Source organism: Natrix helvetica (assembly GCF_964273705.1).
Source record: "Natrix helvetica genome assembly, chromosome: 6".
Classification (NCBI taxonomy): domain Eukaryota; kingdom Metazoa; phylum Chordata; class Lepidosauria; order Squamata; family Natricidae; genus Natrix; species Natrix helvetica.
In genome coordinates, this window is record NC_138553.1 from 67,676,380 (window position 1) to 67,694,529 (window position 18,150).

Below are 18,150 nucleotides of genomic sequence, written 5' to 3' on the forward strand. Positions count from 1 at the left end.
TCACATTCAATCGTATTTCCTTTTCTTCCCTTCAAGCACTAATTGAGTCAAGCAGTCCAACTCCGCTTCATTTCTTTTTGAGCCCAAGTTGGCCATACACTTTTATCCAGCTGGGAAACTATTGTTGAGATATAGATCTGCCAGCAATACGTATATGAAGTTGAAGAATTTCAGAACAGACTAAGGCTGGTTGCCATGAAGAATAAGATCTAGTACTTTATTGTTCCTTATTAACTACAAGAAAAAAGATACATGCAGAATGCTTTAATAATATGTATTGTTACAGCATGAAAATATAGCAACAATGAAACCATAATTATAACACAATAAGCCCTCTATTTTAGAGTATATTCTTTTAAACAATCCAGAAAACAAATCTCTCTGTAATTTTTAAGGAAATAAAGTCATAGTTTGGAAAAGTGGCCAGGTCTTCTATTTCTTCTACTTCTATTACTTCTTCTATTTAACTGCACCTGTAGATTAACAAAATAAAACAAGAAATAAAGCAATAAGAATTGGAGAAATATTGTTTTAGTCAAAATAGTTAATCCAGTATGCTGGAAATGGTACCTATAACTAAAGGCAACATATGAAATATTTGTTTTACTAGCCTAAATTGATTTAATAATCATAAATGTCTAGATAGTACTATGCATTCCAAAGTAATTGTTTTCCTGTAACTTAGAGACTCCATCTATGAATGTGTACATAAGGGGTTGAAAGAGCTCTAGTTAACAGGGGAACTGTTAGGAAATAATAAAGGAAACAAAGACATTGTCTTAAGATGGAGGATGCATTCTAATGCCAGAACAAGAGCTTAGGCATTGATGGTTGTCCTGAACTGCAGAGAGATTGATCTTGAGGTTGTCCACCAAAATCATAATTATTTAATGAAGCCTCTATTTGTGAGTGGTGCAAGTAGTCTATCTGATCAAAACAGTCATTTCCAGCAGATAGACTGCTAGAGTAAATAAGGAACACACCAATGCCATATATGTGAAAGTGGGATATTGATGTACTAGATAACTATAGAATTGTCTGAAAGAATTTGGACAATGCGATATCAGTGGAAACCTTCAAAGACTCTGAAATTTTTCCAACTATTCTAATAGTTGTAATTCTTGATACGCTGCAATAAATCAAATCCTTAGATATGAGGATGTGAAGAGATCAAAAGTGTACTCTTCATATGGCACTCTGCCTCAGGGAAAGCACACAGCTACATCATCAGTGAGAATTACCGCATTTTTCAAAGTATAAGATGTACCAAGATTCTGAACAGGTAAATTAAAAAATTTTTTTTGCATTGTACAGGCTTCCCAAACCCTCTGCACCCATTTTTGTGAAAAACGAGGCATGTAGAGAGTTTGAGAGGCCTGCAAAATGCTCCTGGGGGCTTAGCCCCCCCAACAAGCAAAAAGCACCCTGTTTTTTGCAAAAATTGGCCCATTTTTTTTTGCAAAAAAAACAGGACATGCATAGGCTTTGGGAGGCTTGTAGAGTGCTCCTGGGGCTGGAGTGGCAAAAATGAGCAAAAAATGGCCTATTTTTCATTTGTTTTTGCCCTCCCCAGCTCCCAGGAGCACTTTGCAGGCCTCCCAAACCCTCTGCACGTCCACTTTTGCAAAGGGGGCGGGGTTTTGGAGGCCAAAAATGCTGTATATTCGGTGTATAAGACGTACCCAGATTTTCACCCTCTTTTTTGGAGGAAAAAGGTGTACCTTATATTCTGAAAAAATGGGTAACTATCAGTGAAGGGACTCCACTCATCTCCAGGTGAGATAGAAAGATGAGAGCTGTATGACATCTGAACCAAGGGGAGGAATGCAAAGGCAGGTAGAGGATGACACAGGTCTTCCCACTCTTTCTGCCAGGAAGATACTACATTGAAGAATCTCTATCATACACTGTCTTGCAGTTTTAGTTTGAATGTATTAAATTTATTTAATCCTGCCTTCCTCTAATAACATTAAATAGCATCCTCAAGAACTAGAAGTAGCAAGGTTTTTTTTAAATAGCTGACCTTGAATCTCATGTAAAGTGAGTGATTTGCTAAGAAAGCTAACTACAGTATGACCCCATCTTGCCAAGAAAACTGCAGAGACAAGTCCAGGCAGTTGCCAGGAATCAACACTTGACCTGAAGGTATTTAAACAAGACTAAAATATATCAAAACAAAATAAGAGGACGTGAAGGAAAGAAAAATATTTTAGGAAAATTGAAACTCTGAGAATGGATGTATTATTGTTTCTTGTGGTCAAAACAGATTAAGGTTGCTGAACATAAAGCAAGGCTCTCGTGCATCATGTGTACCCCTATGAAGAATTATGGAAGTTCTAGAAAAATTTGAAAGGATTGTGCATAGGTGGACTAAAAACCCCAAGAAAATACGAAATCCTATAAAAACATGCATGACACCACTACAAATCTGTAATCTTATGGATCTCCGTTCACATATGCAAAAAGGTTTGGGAGTGTAGACCACCTTCTCTGTCCTAATAGAGCAGGAGTGTCAAACTTGCGTCGTCACCATGTGATTTCCCCCCCCCCCGCCCCTTCATTAAACCGCCCTGTAATAAAGCTTCACTCCCTTTCTGATGGCCTCTAATATAGATCTCTAGAGAACACAGAATAAAATCCTTACATTATTTAATGATTCATTCATGTCCACTTATTTCTTCATCAATAATGTTGAAAATCCACTCACTTTTTCTGATTTTCAAATTCTTGAGGCAAGTCACAGCCAATGTAAACGTCATTTATTAGACTGTACTCCAACAGAGCACAAAAACAGGGATCCTGGCCAAAGGGAAGAGGATTATAAAAGCTGTACAAGATACTATACCATAAAACAGCCATAGCTATTTCTTTGGTTTATATTCCTTAATATTAGCAGGCCTAAATAAGAATATGTTTAGGACATTATATGCAGCTGATTTTCACATAACGCTCTGTTGCTAGGATATTTAAGATAGCAATGTGGGAGATGAACTGTAGCAAGCATAGTCTAACTTCTTATAATTTATAATACACGTAACTAAAGCCTGTTAACAGTTTTTACAGGCCTTTGGAACATTTATAATTTCACAGAGACAAAATTACACTTTTCCTGATTTTTTTTGAAAGACTTGATTTGGCAACTATCCAAGATGTTCAGCAGACTTTAGTTAATAAAGGTTGTTCTAACTAGAAACTTTAGTGTTTCAAGATCTGAGTTAGCATTTGAACGCCATAAAAGCAATATGAAGAAATTAATTTTTGGGTTCACTTCGATAGCACTATTGTTCTCTTAATTATGAAAAATTAAGTTAGAAGAAGCAAAGTAAAATAAAACATACTATATTAGCTAAAATTATATTAGTATGAATTAGAACTAAACAGACAAATGAGGATCATGGCATGGAAGACTGCTGCTGCAACTGACAGCTGAATATGTCGTTAGTATCCATTGTACATACACAAAAAAATATTCTTATTAATTAAATGTATATGCTGCCCATCTTACTGTTGCAATAACTAAATGCAATACAATCCCACTAATATAGCACCACATTTAGCTATAACAATGCACAGTATGGTTGCTTTTTTGGGAGGGAGGGACAGTTTGTTCTTAAAAGTGGCATTACTTTTGATTAAATGCCATATAATCCATATATGACATATGTTGATGTCAACACTTAAGTCACAACATAAATCTTTACAGGATGAGGCAAAACTTCACAACTTCAAAAGGGAGATGGTTAAGACTTCCGGGTTGAACCATGAACATCGTGGGCAGGCTTTTTCTGAGCTTGTCGAATCAATGGACTGTAGAGGTGTTTTTTTTAAGACCATTAACTCCTTGGACACTCCGAAATCCAAAGGAATTTAGGAGAGAGATACAGCTGTCGGGTAGAGCCACTTGTGTAGCCCCCCAGAAGGATTTATAGCCTCTGGGGTGTGGGCAAGGAGAGCCCCCCTTTGCAACTGTTATATGCTCCGGTCTACTGAGATCCTCCGCTAATGATTTAGTGGAGCAAGACGTCGTGAAACAGCCTTTAACTCCGAGCAACCCAAGAAGGAAACATTTGCAAGTAAGTTTGAAAAAATTTGTTAAAGAACGCTACTGCTGAACTTGAAAGGCATGGGCTTAGAACAAAGGATTCAAAATGGCGTTAATTTATAGCTGAAAACCTAAAGAAAACGAAAGTTAACTGTTTATATATGTTTAATTAATTTAGATGATGGGGTTATTGGGCTAGTGTTACTTTAAAAGAAACTTATACTATGATTGTTGGGAGGCGAGGGGGCACAATATTTGAATGAGAAATCTATTTTAAGACGGGGGGAGGGGAGGGGGTACAGTATTTGTATGTGATTTACATTATATGGCGGGGGGGGTAAAAAGGGGGAAAATTTGTTTGTATAAAACTTTTTCAATTAAAAAAAAAAGGGAGATGGTTAAGATAATTTATGGAAGCATATGTTACTACAAGAAAACAAGAGTTCATCTGTTGACTTTGGCTCCTTGCTGTATTTTCATTTAATGAAGTGAAGACTGAGTTCACCATATTTCAGATATCTTTTCTGCATTTAAGGATTAATGCATTGCTAAGAAAGGTGGAGATGAATCACTAAGACATAACTTTTCCCCTGAACTTTAAATTGGTGACAGGCAGCTACCAACATCTCAATGATATTATTCTATTAGTGTAATTAAAGCAACATGAGTTAGATAATAAATTAGAAATTCTTACTTTGGCAAGCACATGAGGATTTCCCACAACAATGAGCAAAGCCTTGGGTCTGGTAATTGCTACATTAAAGCGCTTTGAATTAGCAAGAAAACCTAGAAAGGGTCTTTCATCACTGAATAAAGTTTCATTTGACCGAACCTGGAACATAAGCACCAACCATTTAATTTCTACAAAAATGCATAGTGCTGCAAACAATTTTATCATCTGAAGTTGAATATAGCATAGTGATTAAAATGGTGGACCAGAATTAGGGGAGTTCAAGTTCAACTCTGTCCTCAGCCACAGAAACTCACTGGGTGAATTTTGGCAGGTTACTTTCTCTGTCCATCCTTCTAACACCAAGATGTTGCTACAGATATTCCTTGACTTACAACATTTAGTGACTGTTTACTAAACTGAAAAAAGTGAGTTCTGACCATTTTTCAATTACGACTTGTAGGAAATTAGCATCCATCCCTCTCCTAGAAAAATGAAATATTTTAGGAAAGATTAAAAGAGCAGAATATTTCCCCTAAAAGGAAGGCAGAAACTTAGCCCCTCTCCCCACATTTGTTAATGGGCCATAAAGGCCTGGGGCCGTCTATTCTACATAAGAAAGCAGAGCTATAGTAGGAATTGCCCAGAGCCCTTTCATTACATCATCACCCAGCAAGAGTCAACCAAGCTTGGAACACAGACATCCTACAAAGTTATCCCTGCATGGCGACGTGGGAGTCTGACAACCAATCAGAATACAAGCTCATATTCAAAAGCCCAGAGAGGGCATAAAACCCAAGCACTCTCAGCATCTCTGCCTTTTCCTCCAGCATCTCAAGCCATGTGATCCTGTTCACCAATAAACCTTCTTTCCAAGTAACTTCCGTGAATTCAGTGTCTTTTTCCCCACTTGGAACTGAAGCCAGAAGGACACTTCTTCCAACAGACCTTTGCAGCATCCCCATGATCAGATGATCAAAATTCAGATGCTTGGTGTGAATTCATATTTATGACGGGTGCGGTGTTCCTGGGGCACCTGATCTCCCCCTTTTGCGACCTTTTCACAAGCAAGGTTAATGAGGTCAGGCTCATTTAACAACCAGGAAACTAACCTATCAACTGCAGTGATTCATTTAACCACTGTGGCAAGGAAAGTTGCAAAATGGGGCAAAACTCATTGAACAAAGGTCTCATTTAAGAACAGAAATCTGGGGCTCAATTGTGGTGGTAAGTTGAAGACTAGCTGTCAGGGAAAAACAGGGCGCAAAACATGCTGTCTGTGCTGCCTTGAACTTCTGAAGGAAAATGCAGGATATTGCCATGATGTAATAATAGTGGTTGTGCAGTCTCAGAGATGACATGTATTTTTGAAAAGTTTCCAAGCCCAGAATGAATCATTCTCTTCCACCAAGTACTGCAAGTGAGTTAAAATGTAAGACCTCACATCAACCACAGAAGTCTTGGTCTAGCAGTTTAATGATTAACAGAACTGCACCCTAAATCGTCAAAGTTTTAATAGTATTTCCCCATTTTTAAAAAAGGTTCAAAGGAAATTTGATACAAAGTACCTAATAACTGCAAGGTTTTATGTATTGGTATAGTACAACCAACATATACTCCACTCCTCTACTCACAATAGAATACCTTATGCTGCAAGGCTTGAAATTTTGGGCTTGGAGAACCTAGGACTACGCCGATTAAGATCTGACCTAAGCGTAGTACATAAAATTGTCTGCCACAACGTCCTACCTGCCAATGACTACTTTAGCTTCAACTGCAATAATACACGGGCAAACAAGGTAAAGCGCTCCAAACTCGACTGCAGAAAATATGAGTTCAGCCACAGAGTGGTCAATGCCTTGAATGCTCTACCTGACTGTTGTTACATCCTCAAACCTCCATAACTTCAACCTTAAACTGTCTAGCGTCGACCTCACCTCTTTCCTAAGAGGTCTGTAAGGGGTATGCATAAGTGCACCAGTGTGCTTATCCTGTCCCTGTCCTATTGTCCCCACTTATTCATACCCATTTCCTGTGTTCATGTCTATGTTTATACTCATACCTGTTATCTCGTACATGTTTGACAAACTAAATAAATAAATATACCAACTACCACATTTTATGTATTGGTATAGTAAAACCAACATATACCAACTACCACATTTTGTACTAATACCCAACTTGCAATTGTAGGAAGTTATCACCCAGCCCTCTCCCAGAAAAATGAAATATCCTAGGAAATATTGAAAAGGCAGAATATTTCTCTGGATGTGAAAAGGAAGAAACATGTTTTATAAAGAGAGAATAGCTCCCTGCAGCTTCCTGCCCCCACCCACTTTGTCAATGGGCCATTAAGAAGGCCAAGCCATAATAAAGAGTTCTCCCCTTCAGCTCCAGGGGGATGGGATTAAGGAATGATAATATTGGCCCTTTACCCAACTCACCACACGGCATCTGAGAATTCAACCAAACCTGGATTCAAAATGCAGACTATAGAGTTGCCCCTGCATGGCCCCATGGGAGTCTGACAACCAATCAGAATACAAGCTCAAGATCAAAGGCCAGAGAGGGCATAAAACCAGGGACTCAGCATCTCAGGTCTTCTTTCTCTTTTTCTCCACCAAAATTGTAGCATGTAATCACCTTTTCTGTTCAGGACTCAAGCCATGTGGTCCTGTCCACCATTAAATCCATCTTTCCAAGCAGCCTCCATGTCTCCAGTGTCTTTTTTCCCACTTGGAGCCGAACCCAGAAGGACATTTCTTCCAACACAATCTTAAGCACACCAATCAGATTTACTTTGTACTGAAAACGGCTAATGAAGAATTATGCAGAGGATAGGACGATCAATTTCAAGTAATTGTGAGAGCAGCAATTCAAAATATCTGGAGGACATCCGCTGCCTGTCCTGAGCTTTGCTAGTCACTTACACATGTACTTTATCCTACTCCGGCTTGCTAATTTGGTGATTGACATTGGTCTCTGAATACCACATACACAATTAGCAGTTCACTACGTACTGTTGATATGATGATCACTGGGAATTCTTGTCCCTGAAATTCCTCTACTGAGCCAACTTTAATATCTGCTAGATCCACACTGCGTAAGAGAATTGTGATTTTTTCTACCTAAAATAAAGATGCATTTTATTTCACAGACAGCATTGGACTAAAAAAAAAAATAACATCATGATTTGATTAAAATGATTCAGATATTGAAACTGTTCAATAAGTCAATTCTGATTTGTATTTTTGAAGGTTTTGAATAGTTTTCTCATTGATGCTACTTTACTACAATTTGAGTTAGAAAATAAGAAAGTTTATTGAAAGCAATCCAAATTTAAATCTACCTAAAACTAATACATGAATTGCAGATCTTCAAATAAGGGCTATTTTTCTTGGGGGAATTATCCACTATTTTTTCTGCTTTTTCATATTTATTGAATTATTCCAAAATTGAATAGATGTATTTTCTACAAACTATCAAGGATTGTCTTGGATGGGGAAGCAGACTTTTGTAGATATGTATTTTTCACTTTTTAGAAGACTATGCATATCTTGTATGAATGAGAAAAACTAAGCTACACAAAGCCAGGCTGCACATTAAAACATCCTTAACTCTTCCACTCAAAACACTCAATTTTCTCAATATACTTTTGAAAACTATTTTTTTAGTTAGTCTCAATAAAAAAAACACACCAGACAATTCATTTTTGATATGGTGGTTTGATAAATCTCAAATGTCCAATTCCCCAGGCTTTGCAAACATAGTTGGATACAGGTTTATTTAAGCCTGGAGCCTGGCACAAATGAGTACAAAGCAGTCTGTTGCAAAGTCAGCACTGGGAGCCTCCCAGCGCTCTATATAGGATAGGCAGGACTATGCCCCTTTGTCCCACCCACACAACCAACATCTGGCATCGGCATCCAGTTCTGCGTTAGCAGTCCACCATCCGGTGCTTAGGGCCTGCGGGCACCTGTCCCATGGGCCATACACTGTTGCCAGTCCGTACGCTGTTGCCTCCAGTGCCACCACTGCCTCCCTGCCACATTCACTGCAGCCGGTGCCGTCCCAGCCGGGCACCTCGTTGCCGCACGGCTGTTCTGCCGCCACATTCTCTAATTCCCCTCCTCCCCCCAAGTATGGCAAGCTGATCGGGGCTTGACAGTAAATTTTGTAAACAATGTGGGTTATATAGTACTACCCACCAGATGGATTTGCAAGTGGCTGACCAACTGCACTCAATGAATAGTCCTCAATGGAAGAATATCTACATGGAGGGAAGCATGCAATGTGGTACCTCAAGATTCTGTCTTAAGTGTCTTAATACTCTTCAAATTTTTCATAAATAATTTAGATGAGGGATTGAAGGAGGAATCTTCAAACATGCCAACAACGTCAAGCTTGGGGAAATAGCTGACATTATTTTTTGCACTGGGCACCTGCAAAAGCTCTTAACTTGTAAGTTTCTTTTTTAAACTTTACATTCATAAATCCTATTGTTTTGTCTTTGTTTTAATATTTGTAAATATTTCTAAAGCTAAAATAAGCAGGAGGCAATAAGCACAATGTCGTGCTCCTTGTTATTTCTCACAGGGTATAGATAAATTTCCATTAGCAATTTACACCTTCTGTAAAGTATAAATAGATTTTTTTCATTGTATAAAAGTTTCCCCAAAGTACACATATTCCAAAATTTTAAATAAGAACATCCAGTTGAAATTGTCAAATGTTTTCTCTAAAAAAAATCAAGGCAACTTGTTTTTCATTGTGCTGTTCAATGTATTCCAAAATATCCAACACAAGTTCTAACGTTATTTTTTAAATTACCTTTTAGGTTAAAAACCCAGGTTGATATTGATGAATAAATTCTTGCAAAATTACTTTCAGTCTGGGAAGCTGAAAAATGTATCACGGGAACTCCAAAGCCCTTGGTTTATCAATTAAGATTCAGAAATATCATATTTCTTAACACTTACCGCCTGCCCTCCCGCCCCAAAAGAATGTTTTTAGTATTCACATTTATAGTCCAATAATGTAACTTAGACAAACGAACAAATTAACATCAAAATATACTATGGAATTAAAAACAATTATGAAAAGATGAAGCAGAAAGCTATACCTGCTTTCGATAAGGTGCAACGACTCCAATGTCTTTCCCTAATACTGTAGAATTGATGCCTTTAACAAGAAGGCAACAGTAGCGCATCACTTGAACTGCTTCTGTAGGATTGAACCAAGAAGGATTGCAGCCTTCACGAATTTCCGTACCCTAATGTTAGCAAGGCAAGAAATGAAAAACACAGGAGAACAATATTATTTCAAATACTTAACTTTATTTACACAGTGCTTAAGTTAATAATGAAAAGTCAAAACAGGCATTTAAATAGCCAGAGCTGTTCCAGAAATATTGTTTATCCTTCTGAGGAGACGCTCTACAATAGTGACTGAACGTAACGCTGTAGCGTTGGCGCAATATAAAAAGGGCTTTATGTCACTCATTACAGGGAAAACTCCCTCTCTGAATGGATTTTAGTATATGGAAGTTTCTACAGAAGAACTGGTCCTTAAAATTAAGATTTTACAGGGCAGTATTAGCAGCTCAGATTTTGAACAGTAATAGTTATTGTTCTTTGCTAAAAGGAAAATATCCTCCAGCCATTTCCAATTTATTCTGGATAATTTGTAGTTTCTCAACAATACAAATGTAATATGTACATTCTGCAGGTTTCTCCAAAATTCTTTGCATAGAACCCTCCCCGCTAATGCCTCATAATTTTCAGTAAAATGAATGATTTAAATAAGAGAGTAAATAAGAGTTGTGGAGATAAATATAAAAAGAGTAGATTTGAGAAAAAGTGCCTTAACTCTGGATTCATGCATTGTTATGCTTTGATGATGACCACTTTCCCCTTGTTCTATTCTATACTGGCTTCATCAAACTTACATGCCGTATTTTTCGGAGTATAAAACGCACCAAGGTTTTGAAGAGGCAAACTAAAAAAAAAAGTTTTGCAGTCTCCAAACCTCTCAAAAACGGCGCGTTCTTTGCGAAAACGGGCCCCTTTTTTTCTCCAAAAATGGCATGAATAGCCTTTAAGGGGCTTGCAGAGTGCTCCTGGGGGGGGGGTTGCTCCCCCCCCAAAACGAGCAAAAAACCAGCCCGTTTTTCATGAAAATGGGCCCGTTTTTCATCAAAAAAATTGCATGCATAGTCTTTAGGAGGCTTATAGAGTATTCCTGGGGGCTGGGCAAAATTGAGCAAAAAACGGGCTGTTTTTTCACTCATTTCTGCCCTCCCCAGCCCCCAGGAGCTCTCTGAAAGCCTTCTACAAGCTCTGCGTGGCCATTTTGGTGAAGGGGCAGGGCTTTGGAGGCCAAAAAATGCTGTATTCAGTATATAAGACTCACCCAGATTTTCAGCCTCTTTTTTTGAGGGAAAAAGGTGTGTCTTATACTCCGAAAAATACGGTAGACTTTGAATATATCTTCCCTCTTTTAGAAATATTTGGGTGCTAAAGCAATTTTTTAAAAAATCCGCAGTAATTTCAACCAACAATAAATAGGAGATACAATTAAGTATTTTTTATTATTTGGGTCTGCTCCAGAAATAGTTTTTAATTTAAACATTTGTCCCCATGCTTTCTAGAACCTAATCTTCATTCACAAATTAGTGAAAACAGCTTTCATCAGCAGAGTGACATCACTATATCCTTCATTATACTTAAGCTGAAATTAAATCTTTTTACATCTGGTTTTTACATAATTCTTTTAAAGCAGCTAGAAGCAACATTTAAAATGTTATTGTGCCATGCCTGACAGAGCACTCAATGAGGTTTTCCCAAATTTGAACAGCAGATTGCAAAATTCTCTTGCCAAGGTAAATCACAATAATACATAAAATTATAAAAAAGAACATTTATGTTAAATATCTTGTATTCAAACCACACGGTATCACAGCAATCTAAATAATGTGATATGCTTATTGATTCACATACCTTTGCGTATGTCTTGAGATTTCTAAAATCTATCTACTTTAAGTGTAATGCAATGAATACTGATTTGTTTACATACCCTCATTCCATGAAAAATCAGTGGAAAGCCTTTCCGTGGCAGCTTTTCCCACCCCAACAAAGAGTTTACTACTGAAGGATCAGCACAGACTTCTAGTTCCTTGTGATAAAATAGCTTGGATGGCAATGTAAGCAATGCACCATGGGATCTGTAATTCTTCACAAGTTTTGTAATCTGCAAGCATAGAACCAACACCGTAACGTTAAAATGAATACGGCTATATTTTGAAGCATTAACATTTTGATACGTGAGTTGAGTTCTGTAAAGTGAGACACAATATTGCTGCCGAGGAACTCTAAATGGCTCCCTACTAGGTTACATTTTTAAGACATCAGGAGGTTCATTGTTTTTAGTCACATTCTAAGTTATCAGTCATAGGTGGAATTAAAGGGAGACGCCATTCTCCTCTCTCATTCATCACGCAAACATATGGATTCATTCACATCACCAACTTTTCTTCACTAACATAAAGAAGTCTATCCAATCGTGAACTCAACCTCCATGTAGTAATTAAGCTTGAAAAATATTTTTATTTACTTATTTTTCACATTTCTGAACCACCCATCTATCTCAGAGAGGGACTCTGGGCAGTTTAAACACTATAGAAAAGTTAAACTTTTAAAAGGAAGCAAGGACGATTAAACTAGGGGTGAAATTCAGCAGGTTCTGACAGGTTCTGGAGAATCAGTAGTGGAAATTTTGAGTAGTTCAGAGAACTGGCAAATACCACCTCTGGCCGGCCCCAGAGTGGGGTAGGAAAGGAGATTTTACAGTATCCCTCTCCTGCCACGCTCATAGAACCAGTAGTAAAAAAAATGAATTTCACCACTGGATTAAATACTAAAATTAGTTAAAAAATGAAAAAGGGGGGGGGGGGGTCAGGGCACCAGCCAGATCCACAGCTGTGGGCTCCCCTCTGGATTTCTCTTGGCTTCCACCATATTAATCTTTGAAAGTATAATAGTACATGGGGGTAGCAAAGGGAAGACCAGGTCCAACTACTGAAAGTTTTGTTGGCTGTTATCTTCTTCTCTATCCACAATTAGGAACCCCTGTGATTCAGCTGCACAACAGTTTTATATGGTACAAATTTTTGCTAACTTGTGTACATGTGAGACTGGATCACAGGTTGCCCAGGCCTGAATAAGAGAAACATTGCTTCCCAAAGGTGAGTAGTCAATGTCTCCCGTTACATAATTTAGCGGTTTAAAGTTATAATGGCAAAGAGCCTGAAAATTGATCTGAAAATAAACATAGCCTAAATACAGTACATATTTCAACTAGCCAATTACAGCTGAAAAATAGCAATAGCATTTAGGCTTATATACTGTCCCATAGTGCTTTACAGCACTTTCTGGGTGGTTTACAATGTAGAATCATTATTTGCATATTGCCCCCAACAATTTGGCTCCTCATTTTATTGACCTCAGAAGGATGGAGGTTTGAATCAACCTTGAGCCCCGTCATGATCAAACTCCAGGCTGTGGGCAGCCTTAGCCTGCAATATTGCTCTTTAATCACTGAGCCATCTTCATATAGAAGTCCATAGAGTGCAGCTCTACATTTAATCAAAATTCCTAAGAATATACACAAATTTGCTGTATTAACAGCAATTTGATATAAGTGTCAGATTTAGGGAAACTTCCACACAAAGAATCTGTCAGTTTGAAAGCAGCCCTTGATCACTATATTCCCCAGTTTCACTTACCAAAAGAGGATTGTATGATCCACAGGGACCAAAAGCATCCTCATCTCGCTGGTACAATGGGCGATACATCAGCCTCTCCAACAAAGAAACGTTTAATCCATAAAGCGTTGCAATCTTAGATTTTATTATTGGACCTAGCTGCATGGGATCCCCTGAAAGTATGATCTTCAGATACAGAACATTTTTTAAAGTGGGACAACTTGCATTTCATATAATGCTCTTCATGAATTACACAACAAAAGCTTGGAGATAGATGCTGTCAATAACAAGAATACTCATTTCTCTCCATTTTTAAAATAAAAAACAATTATCCATATCTAAACTAGGACACTGTTTTTGAGTTACTTTTGCATTTGAATAAAAAGAAACATCATCTCCCCAAGGCAGCATTTCCAGGTTTTCACTTAAGAGCAATATTTCTACCAATACATTTGTTCAAGGTTCAAATGGATCAAAATGCCTTCTATAAGATTTTAATTAGCAGACAGACTGCTATTGACCAAGAGATACCCTGATGCCATTTTTACATTTTATCTATTCATATTACTATAAACATACAGTACATAGAAAGGAGAGGGATAATCTGATTAGTCTACAAGCAGAAATATCTAGCAACTCATGCTCCAGGGGCCTCACCTGGCCCAGGAGCACTCCATACAAAAGACAACACTCTCGGCAGAAGTTCTATCATTTGAGGCAAACTGAGGGCGGATGAAGTATTTGGAGTTAGTTAACCCTTCCTCTGTGTTGCCATGGGTGGGGCACTGAACTGCTAGTGCTGTTGGTACTAGCAGAAATGCTCTTCCGCAAGAATGGAGGAGCAGGGGCAAGGGATGGGGTTAAGCTGGGCCGAAACGACGGACGATCTGGTAGCTCCAAGGTGGACATCGATACTTTGGTCACTGGATGGTCCTTTTGTACCTAAACCGTGCCGGAGAGACGGTGACAAGGAAGGGCACATCCTGCTGATCCCAGAGATATCGCAAAGACTCTGGTGATCTGGGAAAAAGCTTTTTGTTGCCGGTGGCTGCGTGGCAGCCTTTAAAGCTGCTGAAGCTGTGGACAGCTCTGCAGTGAAAGGGCAGGAGAGAAGTGTGTCATTTTGGTGAGATTTCCCCCCCCCCTCCGTTTTGCTATTTGAGAGAACACCCTAAAAGATGAAAATTAAAGTTAAAATTGAAGACTGAAGAGAATAAGCGGCGAATTTCAGCCAAGTCAGACTGAACATTTTTTTCTTTCTCCTTTTTATTGTTGGAATTTGAATGGACTTTAGAAATGCAGTTTACCTTTTAAACCGGACTGACTTTTATTTTCTCTTTTTCTTTTGAATACATTGATACAATTAATGTTTATTGCTCAAGATTCCCCCCCCCTTCTTTCTCCTATTTTTTCTTAATGCTTTAATGCTTAATGTCTTATTGTTTTTCTTCACTTTTGAATCTTTTTTTAAGCGAAAAAGGAAGTGACTGAAAGGAAAGGGGGTGGGATAAGTAGCACTGCCACCCAGAGGCTTTGAAACATTGTTTTTTCTTCTGCACGAGTGTTTTGGAGATAGCTATTCTTTCCAAGGTTATAACATTTAGCCAAGGAATGATAATAATGAGCATGGAGGTTTGTTTACACCAGGTGCTCTTTTTGTGATATCATTTACGCATGGAACTTTGGTTTGAAAGGAAAATGGAACATCAAAGGGAAAGCCAAGAGTGACCTTGAAAAAGCTTTCATCTTGTAAAAGTTTGGACTTTATTGGTGGCAGTTTCTCCCTCCCTCCTTTGATTCTCCTTTTCCCCCCCACTTCCTTTCCTTCTTCTCTACTTAATTATTTTCAGCTGGTCTGAGGCAGTTTGTAGAAGAGGTTTGGCTTTTTCCTCTTTCTTTTGTTAAAGGAGCTGTGTACCTTTTTTACTCTCCTTTTACGTGTGTGGATGCATACTCACTCTAACTTCTGGTTTTCTCCTTTCCCTTTTGGGGTTTTTCTTTGCTGGATTTTGCTAGTTTGTTCCATTGATTTGGATTAAGGTAAAGAAGAACCTGAAGATTTTTATTTTTATTTCTTTTTTGTGATTGATTTACATTTTTTCCCCTTTTTATCTTTTTTTTATTTTATCCCTTTTCTCTTTTTTTCTTTAAAACAATTGGACTAGTTGGATTACGGCATACAAGAGCCTGAAGATATTTTTTTTATTTTTCATTATTAATTATTATTATTATTATTGCTATTATTATGTGGTTAATCTTTGGTGAGATTCACAGCCTTTGGGGCTGGTTGGTAGGTCAACAGCTCGAGTCCTAACCAAGGACCTAGGAACTGTTAAGGTAATGTCGGAGGATATAAGCTGTTCCAAGTAGGGTGGTTTTTTGTAGAGTCAGAATGTTCAAGTCAGGTAAATTTAGAATTTTCAAATAGTGAGGTAGCCCTTTAGGTATTGCTCCAAGGGCTCCAATTACAATTGGGACAACCCATGATTTCTTTTTCCACAGTCGCTCAACGTCAATTTGCAAGTCCCGGTATTTTATGATTTTTTCTTGCTGTTTACATAGATACTCACATATCACATATGCGTGAGCTAGCCAGCTGAGTTCAGCCTTTTTAAAAGCCATTTTTCGACCTCCCCAGGCTCCAGAGGCTTTATAGGAGCATGGGGAGGGTGAAAAGAGCCTTCCCCGCCCCCTGGAGGCCCTCCGGAGGCTTCAGGAGCTTCCCTGGGAAGCCTCCTGAAGGTCCCTGAAGCCTCTGGAGGGCCTCCGGGGGAGTGCGGGGGAGGCTGTTTTCGCCGTCTCCAGGCTCCTATAAAGCCTCTGGAGCCTGGGGAGGGCGAAAAAAGCATGGAAAAATTGGAGGGTCGTGCCTCTCATGTGTGCATGTGCACTGGGGGGGGTCGCACATTGCATTATGGGTGCGGCATGCCCCGCATGACCCCCCTGCGCTCCCCCCCTTATGGCACGTGAGCCAAAAAAGATTAGGCATCGCTGGTATAGAAGAACCTGAAGATGGGTAAAAAAATAACGGCTACTAGCTCTTCAATAACAACCTCTTCTTCTTCACCGTCTGGAGGACAAAGATCAATACAGACGATGTTGTAAGAGGAAAAAGACAAGGGAGTAACATTAGATATGATCATGCAAGGAATACAGAAAATACAAGTAAGAACAGAGAATATAGAAAAAAGAATATAGAAAATAGAACAACAAACAGAGAATATGGAACTAAAAGCAGGGAAGACAGATGAAAAAATTGATAGCATCCAACAAATGATGATGAAATACGAGGATATACTGCAAAATATTGAAGAAAAAGATGATCAGAGATAAGAAAATTGGAGATATTGACAGCAGATTGTGTTTGGTGGAAAAGGATAGCAGTGGAATACTGGGACAGGAGATCAAAAGATCAGATTTTTTTCTCAGATTCCAAAACAGAAGAAGAAAAGAGAGAGAACTTGGCACAAATAATGATAGAAATTTTGGCAGGCGTTCTGGAGATAACCAATGAGAAGATGATGGACGGTATAGACGAGGTGTTTCAAGTCTATACAAGATATGCAGCGAGAAACGGTCTCCCAAGAGAAGTTCACATAAGATTTACTAAGAAAGCAATTAAGGCACAAATGCTACAGAAGGCATGAGATAAAAAACTGGAATATAAAGGCAAGGAGATTGTAATTTTGAAACAAGTACCAAGAAGAGTGAAAGAGATGAGAAGAGAATACCAATTTTTGACTAAAATCCTACTTAAAAAAGGTGTTAATTATAGATGGCTGATACCAGAAGGTCTCACGTTTATATGGCAAAGACAAAGATATAGAATAGATACGACTGATAAAGCAGAATTATTCTTTGCAGAACATTTGAGAGGGAAAGCTGACGAGGCAGGAAAAGAAGAATCACTGATTGTACTCCTAGAGGAGTGTACAGTTGGGATTGAGAAAGAAGAAGGGGCTGTAGGCAGCATTGACGTCTGAGAACAACGAGAAATGAGATCCACTAGAGCAATAAATCCTACTTATAAAACATAAATATGGAAGAGAAAAAATTGATTACAATTAATATAAATGGACTTAACTCTGCGATTAAAAGAAAGAAAATATTTCATAAATTAGAGAAACTAAAATTGGATATTATCTGCCTACAAGAAGTTCATATTCAAAAGCAACATGAACAAATATTGGTACACCCAAAGTTGGGGAAAATATTTACTACATTGGCAAGATGTAAGAAAAGAGGAGTGGTTTTCTATATTAAAGACACAATCTCAGTGGAACAAATCTATGCAGATGATGATGGAAGAATTTTGATGGTGGAAATTATGGACAATAATAAGAAAATACTTTTAATAGCAATTTAGGCTCCTAATGATAATCAAGATGAATTTTATAGAAAATTACACATGAAAATAATGGACTTGGACTATGTTAATATTTGTATGATGGGGGACTACAATGGGATTGTAGATCAAAATATGGATTACAAAACATCAAAGACAACAAAATTAAATAGAAAGAACTGGCTTTCTTCTTCAAAGAAAACAGAAAATAAGATACCTCAATGCAGAATCTTTGGGACACAATGAAGGCCTATGGCAGAGGTTTGATAATAGACTATACAAGGAAAAGAAATACAAAGAAAAAACAAGCTTTCAAAGTAGTAGACGATGAC

General features: G+C 38.1%; 1 protein-coding gene across 1 annotated transcript in view; it reads right to left on the reverse strand.

Moving 5' to 3' along the window:
• Window positions 1-202: 202 nt before the first annotated feature.
• The window catches only part of MOV10L1 (Mov10 like RNA helicase 1), a 46,924-nt gene continuing 28,976 nt past the window's right edge, over window positions 203-18,150 (reverse strand). Inside the window, exons 20-26 of the mRNA XM_081958784.1 lie at window positions 13,495-13,659; window positions 11,787-11,960; window positions 9,835-9,984; window positions 7,733-7,840; window positions 4,737-4,874; window positions 2,708-2,799; window positions 203-473 (exon numbers count right to left, since the gene is read on the reverse strand). Of these exons, the coding sequence (XP_081814910.1) occupies window positions 464-473; window positions 2,708-2,799; window positions 4,737-4,874; window positions 7,733-7,840; window positions 9,835-9,984; window positions 11,787-11,960; window positions 13,495-13,659 (837 nt within the window). The 3' untranslated portion in view covers window positions 203-463. The remainder of the gene's footprint in view (window positions 474-2,707; window positions 2,800-4,736; window positions 4,875-7,732; window positions 7,841-9,834; window positions 9,985-11,786; window positions 11,961-13,494; window positions 13,660-18,150) is intronic.